This window comes from Mustelus asterias, chromosome 6 (genome assembly GCF_964213995.1).
Source record: "Mustelus asterias chromosome 6, sMusAst1.hap1.1, whole genome shotgun sequence".
Lineage (NCBI taxonomy): Eukaryota > Metazoa > Chordata > Chondrichthyes > Carcharhiniformes > Triakidae > Mustelus > Mustelus asterias.
The window spans coordinates 120,050,264-120,065,652 of record NC_135806.1 but is presented as its reverse complement, the minus strand read 5'-3'; the positions used below and the strand labels follow the sequence as shown (position 1 = coordinate 120,065,652).

At 45.9% G+C, this 15,389-nt stretch overlaps 1 protein-coding gene across 1 annotated transcript in view; it reads left to right on the top strand.

Annotated features, from left to right (window-relative positions):
• Positions 1-13,381, top strand: part of LOC144494686 (cadherin-related family member 2-like) — a 123,032-nt gene extending 109,651 nt beyond the window's left edge. Inside the window, exon 21 of the mRNA XM_078213886.1 lies at positions 13,264-13,381. Within this exon, the coding sequence (XP_078070012.1) occupies positions 13,264-13,381 (118 nt within the window). The remainder of the gene's footprint in view (positions 1-13,263) is intronic.
• The last annotated feature ends 2,008 nt before the right edge of the window (positions 13,382-15,389 follow it).

Below are 15,389 nucleotides of genomic sequence, written 5' to 3'. Positions count from 1 at the left end.
CGCCCAATTTTCCAGCCTATCTACATACCAATATCCTATCCACCGAGCTGTCCCTCACAGCTACGATGCTTTGTTCATCACAACCTATTAACTCACCCCCACCCCCCCCATTCCAGACCATGTGATCTCCAGTGAGAGGCGAAAACCCAGAGTGAAAACCCCAGGGCCAATATGGGGAAAAAAAAAAATCTGGGAAATTCCTCTCCGACCCCCTGAGGCGATCGAAACGAGTCCAGGAGATCACAATGGCCCTGATCGGAAAATGCTTCCCAACCCTAGTCATTTCCACTTCCACGAACACCATCTGAATTCCCTGCCCCCGAGACAGGTTCCCAACTATCCGCAGTCTCGCTCTGTACTGGCACCAGCAAGATGATCATAGAATGAAGCCTTGAAACGAGAAACAAGGAACAATTAGCCCGCGCCGCTCCCTGGTCCAAACTAGACCACTCTTTTGTATCCCTCCATTCCCACTCCGTTCATATAGCTGTCTAGATAAGTCTTAAACGTTCCCAGTGTGTCCGCCTCCACCACCTTGCCCGGCAACACATTCCAGGCCCCCACGACCCTCTGTGTGAAATATGTCCTTCTGATATCTGTGTTAAACCTCCCCCCCTTCACTTTGAACCTATGACCCCTCGTGAACGTCACCACCGACCCGGGGAAAAGCTTCCCACCGTTCACCCTATCTATGCCTTTCATAATTTTATACACCTCTATTAAGTCTCCCCTCATCCTCCGTCTTTCCAAGGAGAACAACCCCAGTTTACCCAATGTCTCCTCATAACCAAGCCCCTCCATACCAGGCAACATCCTGGTAAACCTCCTCTGTACTCTCTCCAAAGCCTCCACGTCCTTCTGGTAGTGTGGCGACCAGAACTGGACGCAGTATTCCAAATGCGGCCGAACCAACGTTCTATACATCTGCAACATCAGACCCCAACTCTTATACTCTATGCCCCGTCCTATAAAGGCAAGCATGCCATATGCCTTCTTCACCACCTTCTCCACCTGTGACGTCACCTTCAAAGATCTGTGGACTTGCACACCCAGGTCCCTCTGCGACTCTACACCCTTTATGGTTCTTCCATTTATCGTGTAGCTCCTCCCTACATTATTCCCACCAAAATGCATCACTTCGCATTTATCAGGATTGAACTCCATCTGCCATTTCCTTGCCCAAATTTCCAGCCTATCTATATCCTTCTGTAGCCTCTGACAATGTTCCTCACTATCTGCAAGTCCTGCCAGTTTTGTGTCGTCCGCAAACTTACTGATCACCCCAGTTACTCCTTCTTCCAGATCATTTATATAAATCACAAACAGCAGAGGTCCCAATACAGAGCCCTACGGTACACCACTAGTCACAGGCCTCCAGCCGGAAAAAGACCCTTCCACTACCACCCTCTGTCTTCTATGACCAAGCCAGTTCTCCACCCATCTAGCCACCTCCCCCTTTATCCCATGGGATCCAACCTTTTTCACTAGCCTACCATGAGGGACTTTGTCAAACGCTTTACTATAGTCCATATAGACAACATCCACGGCCCTTCCTTCGTCAACCATTTTGGTCACTTCTTCAAAAAACACCACCAGGTTAGTGAGGCATGACCTCCCTCTCACAAAACCATGTTGACTATCGTTAATGAGTTTATTCCTTTCTAAATGCGCATACATCCTATCTCTAAGAATCTTCTCCAACATCTTCCCCACCACGGACGTCAAGCTCACCGGCCTATAATTACCCGGGTTATCCTTCCTACCCTTCTTAAATAACGGGACCACATTGGCTATCCTCCAATCCTCTGGGACCTCACCTGTGTCCAGTGACGAGACAAAGATTTGCGTCAGAGGCCCAACGATTTCACCTCTCGTCTCCCTGAGCAGCCTTGGATAGATTCCATCAGGCCCTGGGGATTTGTCAGTCTTTATATTCTCTAACAAACCTAACACTTCCTCCTTTGTAATGGAGATTTTCTCCAACGGTTCAACACTCCCCTCAGAGACACTCCCAGTCAACACATCCCTCTCCTTTGTGAATACCGACGCAAAGTATTCATTTAGGATCTCTCCTACTTCTTTGGGCTCCAAGCATAAGTCCCCACTTTTGTCCCTGAGAGGTCCGATTTTTTCCCTAACAACCCTTTTGTTCCTAACGTATGAATAAAATGCCTTGGGATTCTCCTTAATCCTGTCTGCCAAGAACATTTCGTGACCCCTTTTTGCTCTTCTAATTCCCCGTTTGAGTACTTTCCTACTTTCATTGTACTCCTCCAGAGCTCCCTCTGTTTTTAGCTGCTTGGACCTAACATACGCCTCTCTTTTCCTTTTGACCAGTCCCTCAATTTCCCTGGTTATCCACGGTTCTCTAATCCTAGTTCTCGCCTCCCCTCCGGAGTCCAGCTCTTCAGCTCAAGGCTTTAATGAGAACATAAAGAGCAGACCTCATGACCCACCAAGCCCGCTCCAGCACTCAGCGTGATCGTGGCTGATCTTTGGCTTCAAATCTACCTTCCCACCTACTCACCATATCATAGAACATAGAACAGTACAGCACAGAACAGACCCTTCATAGAACATTACAACGCAGTACAGGCCCTTCGGCCCTCGATGTTGCGCCGACCAGTGGTACCAATCTAAAGCCCCTCTAATCTACACTATTCCAATATCATCCATATGTTTATCCAATAACCACTTGAACGCTCTCAACGTTGACGAGTCCACCACTGCTGCAGGCAGGGCATTCCACGCCCATACTACTCTCTGAGTAAAGAACCTACCTCTAACATCTGTCCTATATCTCTCACCCCTCAATTTAAAGCTATGTCCCCTCGTGCTAGCCAACACCATCCAAGGAAAAAGGCTCTCACTATCCACCCTATCTAATCCTCTGATCATCTTGTATGCCTCTATTAAGTCACCTCTTAACCTTCTTCTCTCTAACGAAAACAACCTCAAGCCCCTCAGCCTTTCCTCATACGATTTTCCCACCATACCAGGCAACATCCTGGTAAATCTCCTCTGCACCCTTTCCAACACTTCCACATCTTTCCTATAATACGGCGACTAGAACTGTACACAATACTCCAAATGCGGCCGTACCAGAGTTTTGTACAGTTGCAGCATGACCTCCCGGCTCCGAAACTCAATCCCTCTACCAATAAAAGCTAACACACCGTACGCCTTCTTAACAACCCTATCAACCTGGGTGCCAACTTTCAGGGATCTATGCACATGGACACCCAGATCCCTCTGTTCATCCACACTACCAAGTATCTTACCATTAGCCCAGTACTCTGTATTCCTGTTACTCCTTCCAAAGTGAATCACCTCACATTTTTGCGCATTAAACTCCATTTGCCACCTCTCAGCCCAGCTCTGCAGCTTATCTATGTCCCTCTGTAACCTGCCACTTCCCTCCGCATTGTCTACAACTCCACCGACTTTAGTGTCATCCGTAAATTTACTAATCCATCCTTCCACGCCCTCATCCAAGTCATTAATAAAAATGACAAACAGCAGTGGCCCCAAAACAGATCCTTGCGGTACACCACTAGTAACTGAACTCCAGGATGAATATTTCCCATCAACCACCACCCTTTGTTTTCTTACAGCTAGCCAATTCCTGATCCAAACCACTAAATCACCCTCAATCCCATGTGTCCGTAACTGGGTTACGGGCCGTAACTTGGCCCACGATGTTGTGCCGAGCTTTGTCTGAAACCCAGATCAAGCTATTTCCTCCCTATCATCCCGAAGTGCTCCATGTGCCTCTCCAATAGCTTCTTAAATGTCCCTAAAGTTTCTGACTCCACTATCCCTGCAAGCAGTCCATTCCAAACCCCAACCACTCTCTGAGTAAAAAACCTACCTCGGACATCCTTCCTATATCTCCCACCCTGAACCCTATAGTTATGCCCCCTAGTTACCGCTCCATTCACCCGAGGAAATAGTCTTTGAACGTTCACTCTATCTATCCCCCTCATCATCTTATAAACCTCTATCAAGTCTCCTCTCAACCTCCTCCGCTCCAAAGAGAAAAGCCCAAGTTCCCTCAACCTTTCCTCATAAGACCTACCGTCCAAACCAGGCAGCATCCTGGTGAATCTCCTTTGCACTCTTTCCAGTGTCTCCACATCCTTCTTATAGTGAGGTGACCAGAACTGCACGCAATATTCCAAATGTGGTCTCACCAAGGTCCTATACAGTTGCAGCATAACCCCACGGCTTTTAAACTCAAACCCCATGTTAATGAACGCCAACACACTATAGGCCTTCTTCACGGCTCTATCCACTTGAGTGGCAACCTTCAGAGATCTGTGGATATGAACCCCAAGATCTCTCTGTTCCTCCACATTCTTCAGAACTGTACCTTTGACCCTGTAATCCACATTCAAATTTGTCCTATCAAAATGAATCACCTCGCATTTATCAGGGTTAAACTCCATTTGCCATTTTTCAGCCCAGCTCTGCATCCTATCTATGTCTCTTTGCAGCCTACAACAGCCCTCCACCTCATCCACTACTCCTCCAATTTTGGTGTCATCAGCAGACTTACTGATCCACCCTTCAGCCCCCTCCTCCAAGTCATGTATAAAATTTACAAATAACAGAGGACCAAGCACTGATCCCTGTGGCACTCCGCTGGTAACCGGTTTCCAGTCTGAAAATTTTCCATCCACCACCACCCTCTGTCTTCTGTTAGATAGCCAGTTACCTATCCAATCTGCCAAACTTCCGTCTATCCCACACATCCTTACTTTCTTCATAAGCCGACCATGGGGGACTTTATCAAACGCCTTATTAAAATCCATGTATATGACATCAACTGCACTACCTTCATCAACACACTTAGTTACATCCTCAAAAAATTCAATCAAATTTGTGAGGCATGACTTGCCCTTCACGAATCCGTGCTGACTATCCCGGATTAAGCTGCATCTTTCTAAATGGTCGTAAATCCCATCCCTAAGGACCTTTTCCATCAACTTACCGACCACCGAAGTAAGACTAACCGGCCTATAATTACCAGGGTCATTTCTATTCCCTTTCTTAAACAGAGGAACAACATTTGCCACTCTCCAGTTCTCTGGCACCACTCCCGTGGACAGTGAGGACCCAAAGATCAATGCCAAAGGCTCTGCTATCTCATCCCTTGCCTCCCAAAGAATCCTAGGATATATTTCATCAGGCCCAGGGGACTTATCAACCTTCAGTTTATTCAAAATTGCTAGTACATCTTCCCTCCGAACATCTACTTCCTCCAGCCTATCAGCCTGTGACACCCTCTCTTCCTCAAAAACATGGCCCCTCTCCTTGGTGAACACTGAAGAAAAGTATTCATTCATCACCTCTCCTATCTCTTCTGACTCCATGCACAAATTCCCACTGCCGTCCTTGACTGGCCCCAACCTCACCCTGGTCATTCTTTTATTCCTCACATAAGAGTAAAAAGCCTTGGGGTTTTCCTTGATCCAACCCACCAAGGACTTCTCATGCCCCCTCCTAGCTCTCCGAAGCACCTTTTTCAGCTCATTTCTTGCTAACTTGTAACCCTCCATCGAGCCAACTGAACCTTGTTTTCTCAACCTTACATACGCTTCCTTCTTCCTCTTGACAAGACACTCAAACTCTTTTGTGAACTATGGTTCCCTCACTCGGCCATTTCCTCCCTGCCTGATGGGGACATACCTATCAAGGACACGCAGTATTTGTTCCTTGAAAAAGTTCCACTTATCACTAGTGCCTTTCCCTGACAATTTCTGTTCCCATCCTATGCTTCCTAATTCCTGCCTAATCGCATCATAATTACTTCTCCCCCAATTGTAAACTATGCCCTGCCGTATGGCCCTATCCCTCTCCATTGCAATAATGAAAGACACCGAATTGTGGTCACTATCTCCAAAGTGCTCTCCCACAACCAAATCCAACACTTGGCCCGGTTCATTTCCCATTACCAAATCCAATGTGGCCCCACCTCTTGTCGGCTTATCCACATATTGTGTCAGGAAACCCTCCTGCACACACTGCACAAAAACTGCCCCTTCCGAACTATTCGACCTATAAAGGTTCCAATCAACATTCGGAAAGTTAAAGTCCCCCATGACAACTACCCTGTGATCTCCACACCTATCCATAATCTGCTTAGCAATTTCTTCCTCCACATCTCTATTATTATTTGGGGGCCTATAGTAAACTCCTAACAACGTGACCGCTCCTTTCCTATTCCTAACCTCCGCCCATATTACTTCTGTAGGCAGATCCCCTTCGAAATGCCTTTCTGCAGCCGTTAAACTCTCCTTGATTAACAACGCCACTCCTCCACCTCTTTTACCACCTACCCTACACTTACTGAAACATCTATACCGCGGAACTTCCAACAACCATTCCTGTCCTTGTTCTACCCATGTCTCCGTAATGGCCACAACATCATAGTCCCAAGTGCCAATCCATGCCCCAAGATCACCTACCTTATTTCGGGTGCTCCTTGCATTGAAGTAGACACACTTCAACCCACCTTCTTGTCTGCTGGTACCCACCTTTGACCTTGATACCCTTCCCAGTACCTCACTACACTCACTGACCTCCGGACTACAACTCCTTTTCCCATCCCCCTGACAAGTTAGTTTCAACCCCCCCCCCCCCAACACCCCCCCCCCCCCCCCCCCCCCCCCCACCCCGAAGAGCCGTAGCAAATTTCCCTCCCAGGATATTGGTGCCCCTGAACCACAACCCGTCCTGTTGGTACAGGTCCCACCTTCCACAAAAAGTGTTCCAATTATCCATATAGCTGAAACTCTCCCTCCTACACCACCCCTGCATCCACGTATTTAACTGCACTCTCTCCCTGTTCCTCAACTCGCTATCTCGTGGCATATCCCTTGACTTAAAGGGAGACCAAAGGTTTGTTCATCCCAGCCTTAAATATATTGAGTGATGGCTCATCCACAACCCTCTGAGGTAGAGAATTCTAAAGATTCACAACCCTCTGATTGAAGAGATTCCTTCTTGTCTCATTCAAAAATGTCAACCCCATCTTGAAACTATGCCCCTGTGTCCTAGATTTCCCAGCCAGGAGCAACGATGCCCCAGTATCTACAATGTCAATCCCCTTCACGGTGTTGAATGTTTCAATGAGATCACTTCTCATAATCTTCAGAGATTATAGATCCAGTTTACTCAGACTCTCATTATTGGACAACCTCATCATCCAGGGACCAAATTTGTGAATCTCTGCTGTACTGTCTCCCTTTTGACTTCCCTTCGGTACGGAGACCAAAATTGCCCACAGTATTCAAGGAGTGGTCTCACCAAAGCCTAATACAATTGTAGCAAGACTTCTTTACTCTTGTATTCCAAAAGGCAGGAAAGGCCCACATGCCATATACTTTCCTAATTGTTCACTGTACCTGCATGCTAACTCTTTGTGTTCTTTGTACAAGCACACCAAAGCCACTTTGAACATCAACATTTACAAGTTTCACAGCTTTTAAAAAATGTTCAGCTTTTCTATTCTTACAAGCAATGTGAATAACTTCATACTTACCCACATTATACTCCATCAACCACGTTGTTGCCCACTCACGTAACCTGCCTAAATTTCTTTGCAGCCGCTTTGTGTCCTTCTCACAACTTACATTCCCTCCGATGTCAGCAAATTTAGATACCTTCCTCACTGTTTCTTTGTTTAAGTCATTAATACAGATTGTAAATATCTGAGGCACTGCTCCTTGTGGACCTCCGTTGAACAACCTGCCAATTTGAAAATATCCCCATTTATCCCTACTTTCCACCTCCTGTCAAGTAGTCCTGACAAAATTCAAACTGAGCACCAGTGAGCAGGTCATTGTGTAAGCGTTGCCTGATAGCACTGCCGATGACACCTTCCATCATTGTGCTCTTGATTGACAGTAGACAGATACTGTGGTAATTGGCTGTATTGGATTTGTCCTACTTTTCTGATTTGACTTATTATTGTCACATGTACTGGGATACAGTGAAAAGTATTGTCTATTGCACGCTACACAAAGCATACCATTCAAAGAGTATAGAGGGGAAAAGGAAAGAAGAGAATGCAGAATGTAGTGTTGCAGTCATAGCTAGGATGCAGAGAAAGATCAACGTAGGTCCTTTCGAAGGTCTGATGGCAGCAAGGAAGAAATTGTTCTTGAGTCGGTTGGTAAATGACATCAGACTTTTGTATCTGTTTCCCAATGGAAGAAGGTGGAAGAGAGAATTGCTGGAATTTTATGGCATGCCCGCCCCAAAATCAGGGCGGGCAAGGCTCGCAGAAAGGCATTCTCCGTTGGCCTTGGGTGGGATCCTATGAGTGTCGGGCGGGCGAGGCGGTAAAATTCCGGCATATGTCCAGGTGCGTGGGGTCCTTGATCATGCTGGCTGTTTTTCCAAGGCAGTAGGAAGTGTAGACAGAGTCAATAGATCGGAGGCTGGTTTGCGTGATGGACTGGGCTTCATTCACTACCCTTTATAGCTTCTTACGGTCTTGGTCAGAACAGGAGCCATACCAAACTGTGATACATCCAGAAAGGATGCTTTCTATGGTACATTTTCTAAAAATTAGAGTTGTAGCAGACATGCCGAATTTCCTCAGCCTCCTGAGAAAGTAGAGGTGTTGGTGGGCTTTTTGTGGAGAAGACATACTTGAGCAATTTTCAGAATTGTTGGCTGTGCTGTAGGTGCACTGCAACAGCTAGGCTCGGGACACAGCTAGTCCTGGAACTCAAGTCTCCTGGACTACAGTCTCCAGCCGGGATGTTGTCAGGGCCCGTATCCTTTGCTTCATCCAGTGCTCTCAGCCATTTTTTGATATCACATCGAGCCAATCGAATTGGCTGAAGACTGGTTTCTGTGATGCTGGGAACCTCAGGTGAAGGCTGAGATTAATTGAAATGTGTCAGTGTAGCTCACAAACTTTCTTTGGATCAGCCCCCCGGAGTCCATGTGACACATTAGTCAAAAGGAAAGCAATCCATTTGGTGTCAAAACCTATTTAATAAACATCCCCAAGTGCCGGGGACATCTTTGAATTGGTGAAGCATGAATGCTTGAAGGTTTTGAGACTTTGCACTTCATTCCCAGGCGATCCATCAAGGTGTCTCACACAAATATGAAGGGATGTGACATGTTGATGTTTTGCAGAGAGCAAGTATCGAGGTCTGGAATAATGGATTCTCATGCGAGTAAAGAATTCCTTCTGGACATGCCTTCACAGAGTAATTAACACTAAAGGGCCTGATTTTACCAAATCTTCGCGCCCGTTTTCGGGCACGAAATCGCGGTAAAGTTGGGCGTCGGGCCTTTAACGCAATCCGCACCCGAATCCGAGCAGATCGCGCCTTTACCGACACCCGATTTGGGCGCGGATCTGGCGCGCGCCCGAATCGGGCGGCCCGACGATTTAAATGCATTTGCATGCATTTAAATCGACTTAATGAACCGCACGCCCAACTCTACCGCCAAATCCCACTTTACCGACTTCTGGTCCGATCCGCGTCCGCGCTGTTACCGACCTGCAAAATAAAAGTCTGAAGTCACCGCTGCAGCCTCCGAAGAGCGGGGTCAGAGACTGCAACGGCTCTCTGACCCAGGTCATCCTCTGGTCGGGGCGGGACGGGGGTGGGAGGAGGAGAGGGGGTGTGACGCTTCATCCCCTGGGGGGGCGGGGGGGGAGGAGGAGAGGGGGGGTAGGGGTGTGACCGATCAGCCCCTGGAGGGTGGGGGGGGGGGGGCGGAGGAGAGGGGGTGTGACATATCATCCCCTGGTCGGGGGGGGGGTTCCGCTACCTGTCTGCGGCCGATCCCTCCTGGCACCATCACTGGTACACTACCAGCCACAGCCATCTCTCCCGCTCTCTCGCACCTGCAGGGAAGAGTAATCCCCCCGACCAGAGGATGAGACGTCACACCCCCTCTCCTCTGCCTCCCCCCCAGGGGATGATCCGTCACACCCCCTCCCCTCACCCCTCCCCCCCCCCCCCCCCCCCCCCCCCCCCACCCAACCAGATGATGATCGTCAGAGAGCCGCTCTTTCCGCTTCGTGCTTTTTCTTTCGCGCCCGGGCGCGCTCTGTCAGATTTTTTTTTAACTGCGCATGCGCAGTTCAGAGCTCTGATTGGTCCGCCAGCGCTAAGCCCCGCCCACAGCGCGGATCGGGCCGGAGCTGGCAAAACACGTATGGGCGCGCTGGAAAGAGGATTCCAGGCGCGGTTCTATTTGACGCCCAGATTCGGCACTTAGACTCAAAATGGTAAAATTCCCCTCAAAATCTTTATGGTTTAATTGCTTAGATGACTGTGTACAAGTACAGTAAAGTTTAAAGTTTAGTTTAAGTTTAAGGTTTTTAAAGTTTAGTTTAAACTTTAAACTTTAAAATTTTAAAAACCCTATGGTTTAATTGCTTAAATGCCTGATCATACCTCATTCAGATTTTGTTTTAACTGAAAATCATTATCTAAACTTTTCCTTTAGTCTTAACTTTATGCTTTTCCTAATAAATCAACAAGATATATTCCATGTCCTTGAGAATAATTTAAGTGTCTTTGTTTTTAGCCAGATAGAACAAAACGTTTCTGTGCTTTCCAGACTTATCGACACAGGTTTGATAACTGTGGTAAGGGAATTTAAATTTTAATTGGTCTTTATTTCTCATTAGGCAACATTGTTAACTATCATATTTCTCGAACTGGAAATAATATTGCAGAATAATTTGTCCTCTCTCATTCATTCCAGGGTTCTCGCTCCTCTCATCTCCAATCTGACAACAAAGATGCCTTGTACGGAGTGATTTTTATATTAGCAGCTGCCAACATAATTTCGATTACTTTGGTTGCATTTGTCCCAGTGTGTATCAGGCAAAGGTCAGTTACTATAAGCAAGTCATCGGTGAAGCCGAAATGAATTACAGCCTGGAAATGGCAACGAGCAACATCGTTCAATGAATATTTAATTTGAATATTGCTGAAAAAAGAGACGTGTTGTCGAAGCTTTTCATCTTGCACTCATCAGGCGAATTTCCCCATTCCGCCCGCCACAGGAATTGTAGCAGGCGAGGGGCAGACCATAGAATGGTCCGTTGACCTTAGGCAGCTTTCAATGCGAAAACTCTCACCCATCAGGTCAAATGTAAGAATGCCAAATTTCCAACAATCACAACCACTTACATTCCAGGAGAAAAGTGCGATGGGACCCCTTACAACCATTTTCTCTAGTCATATAAATTGTCATGATCGTTTGAAATTTGGTAATTGTGCATTTGTTCTGATGAGTGTAAGATGAAAAGCTTCAACAACATATCTCACCTTTCAGCAACATCAACGTCTGTATTACCAAGCAAATAGTTACTCCCTTCAGATAAAAAAAAACTTTTCTTCTATTTTAAAGGAGGTCTTACTCATTCCACTCCACCAACAGAGAGAATAATATGATAGAACATAAGAACATAAGAACTAGGAGCAGGAGTAGGCCATCTGGCCCCTCGAGCCTGCTCCACCATTCAATAAGATCATGGCTGATCTTTTCGTGGACTCAGCTCCACTTACCCGCCCGCTCACCATAACCCTTAATTCCTTTACTGTTCAAAAATTTATCTATTCTTGCTTTAAAAATATTCAATGAGGTAGCCTCAACTGCTTCACTGGGCAGGGAATTCCACAGATTCACAACCCCTTGGGTGAAGAAATTCCTTCTCACCTCAGTCCTAAATCTGCTCCCCCTTATTTCTGGGGCCATGCCCCTAGCTCTAGTGGGGATGACTCAAGTGTCTATACAGTAACATTGCTCACGCAGTACTTTTCAAGCCTGAACCTTATGAAGCGGAGAGCGGGGCACAGTTGTGTAGTTATCCTTCAGTTTTCTACCTCCTGTCACTAAGTTGCTGTGTTGGGTCGAGTCAGGATTTGGTTTTGTTGCCATTGATTGCTCTTTAGTACCTTTTATTCGAGTAGCTAAGCTCTAGGTCTGACCCTTGACAGTGAGAGGGAGAGAATCTCAACATCAGTGTGCTTGTCTTCTCTGTTGGGCAAACCAATTTCTAATTGTATTGTTGAGCCCAATCTGCCCTGGATGTATGCCAGCTGCCAAACTGGAAAACAGTTTGTTCTAGGTGGGCAGTGTGCCCGCTTCTAAAAGACGTTAGGCATCTTCTGCATGCAAATTAAAGTCCTGATGCTTTCAAGGGAAATAAAACGGCCTGCCAATTTGCTACTGCCTGCTTTGCTTTGTTGCAGAAAGTCAAAATTACTTTCTTAGTTTGGAATCAAGTGCAGATTTAACCCGTTTGTATTAGGTTTCTGAATCCAAATCACTGAGGTAAATTATAAATAGGTAGTGATGCCAACACTTAGTGCTGAGGCATTCCATCCAGCATCCCTTACCACCCTGATCTATTGCCAACACCTGTTGTTTTCCAACTTTCAGTCAACTTATTATCTGACCCCAGGAGTTATTCTGAATTCCCACAGGGTAATGTTTAATTTGTAACTATTCGTGTGGAACTTTGTCAGGTATACCTGTCAATCAAGGTAGAATATCATAGAATAGAATCATAGAATCCCTACAGTGCAGAAGGAGGCCATTCAGCCTATCGAGTCTGCACTGACCACAATCGCACCCAGGCCCTATTCCTATGTATTTCCCCTGCTAGTCCCCCTGACTTAAGGGGCAATTTAGCATGGCCAATCCACCTAACCTGCACTACTTTGGACTGTGAGAAGAAACCAGAGCACCCAGAGGAAACCCACGCAGACACAGGGCGAACATGCAGTGACCCGAGGCCGGAACTGAACCTGGGTCCGTGGCACTGTGAGGCAGCAGTGCTAACCACTGTGCCCCCTGAGATAGGCGGATGCCTGGGCAAGAATTCTCCAGGAAGCCTTTCAAAGCGTTTCATCTTTCATCTATCTTCGGAGGAATTCTATTTCCTATTTTTGGCACTCCATCCATTACAGCCTGACTGACAGCTAATAAAGTTATCCAGAGGGGCCAGAGAATGACTGTCAAGCAGCCACTATGTCAACATATATTGCAGTTGAAAATGAGCTCATTATAATACTGGCTGTGTGTGTGAAACAAAGTAAAACCAGAGCGTTTTAGCAAAAATAATATAAATGCAATTTTAGTCAAAATATGAAGTAAAATAAATCATTTTGTAGCTATTCAGAAAACCTCATGAGGACCAGTTTGAAACAGTCGATAGGGTAAATCATACATCTGCAAAAACTTAATTTCTGCATAATTCTTTTCCAGGTATCAACATAAATTGAAAGCAGCTTCAGCAATGAGTGCCACAGTCCTGACCTCTGTGCAAAGTAATCCCATGGTTGGTGATGTCCCTGGAACAAACATGCACACTTCCGAAGGGTAAAGGAAAATATCACCTTCACTGATTATTATGGGCAAAATATTCTGAGATAGGAAATCCTAGCAAGCAGGAACAAAAGCTGAATGGGCTGGGACTGGCTGATAAAATAACAGCATTTGCATAACGCACATTGTTATTAATGTGCACATCTGTTGGCACCTTGGAGCGAGGAAGAGATACACAGTAAATTGTATATCACCCCAAATAGCTTCTGACTAGGACCACTCTGCCACTAGCATTGCAGAAATAGTACTGCACACTTAACCTTCCTATGAGTTTCATGGCATTGCTGTTTTTGCACATTGAGTGACCATTAAACTCAATGAGAAAGTTAAGTCTGGTAATTAACAGAATATTATTTATTTAAGTGGTTGCATGATTGCTTTAAGTGCAGATCACATGACTTGATCATGCAGTCATTGGGGTGTTTCACAGGCTTCTGTCTTAGTTTCATTTTCTGTTCTGTGCAGCGAGCATCTCTTTCAATAAACCCGTTGTGTGTCACTTTGAATCTACATGATTAATTTTCCCGTTCCGCCCACCACGGGAATCGTAGCGGGCGAGGGGCGGACCATGGAAAGATCCATTGACCTCGGGTGGGATTTTCCGGTTTTGGGATGAGAGTGGCCAGAAAATCCCACCCTAGGTGTACAATCCATAGCACCTAACATAATTGGACATTACAAAATGACAATTGGTGATGAGTTGGGATTTTGTTCCATCAAGAACGTCCAAGGAAAGATCTTAAGTTTAAAAAAAAATTGTAGGTCCTCGCACTGAGAATATTCAAAGGCTGGGGAAAATCAACAATAGGATTAGGGCGGCACGGTAGCACAGTGGTTAGCACTGCTGCTTCACAGCTCCAGGGTCCCGGGTTCGATTCCCGGCTCGGGTCACTGTCTGTGTGGAGTTTGCACATTCTCCTCGTGTCTGCGTGGGTTTCCTCCGGGTGCTCCGATTTCCTCCCACATCCAAAGATGTGCGGGTTAGGTTGATTGGCCAGGTTAAAAATTGCCCCTTAGAATCCTGGGATGCATAGGTTAGAGGGATTAGTGGGTAAATATGTGGGGGTAGGGCCTGGGTGGGATTGTGGTCGGTGCAGACCCGATGGGCCGAATGGCCTCCTTCTGCACTGTAGGGTTTCTATGATGATTTCTATGAGGATTAAAGATTAAAGTGCCAATGAAGGAAGACCAAGTAAGAACAAAAGGGTGAAAGCACTCTGTGTGGTTTTAAAAGAGAGCATGCTTCAAATCAGAGAAGGGTAAGATTCCAGGCAATATCTGACACGTTTGAAAAGAAGGAATGTTTTCATGGGTAAAAAGGGGAGTACTGGGAAGACAGTAAAAAATATATATACTGAACAGTCTGTAGTCACTAGTGCCTGCAAGAGAAATGACAGGTCAATTAGGATGCATGGATCCTTTCAATTAAGAAAATGATCATGGAGTTCCTACGCAGAGCATTTTCAATATTTTGTACAAGCAAGTAAAATTGCAAATGAATTGCTCGTACCAGCCTTTCTCGGTACAATAGGAAGTAAAACATTCAAAACCTTCAATTTGCTCCAGAGCTTGGTTCATCCAGCAAAGCCAGGAACCAAAAATTACAATAACTTGACAAAGATTCTTCGAGAGCATTACTCATCGCAGAATGGTTCAGGTTCCACCGAAGGAATCAAGAGGAAAGCAAAAGCAGTTTGTGGCAACATTAAAAAGGCTGACACAACATTACAAGTTTGGTGAGTCGTTAGAAGATACACTTTGAGATTGTCTAGTTTATGGTCTCCAAAATGAGGCTATCCAAAGACGATTGCTTACTGCGCGAGTTTTGACTTTAAAGGCGTAGTAGAAATTGCAGTGTTGATGGAACTGGCTGTTACAGAGACTTCACAATTTGGTGCAGGAATGAAGATCCACAAGTTGGGAGCTGTCCATAAGAAGTCAAAATAGCAACAAGCATGTGACAGATATGTCAAAATGGGCCATTCAATGAGTGAATTCTGGAGCAA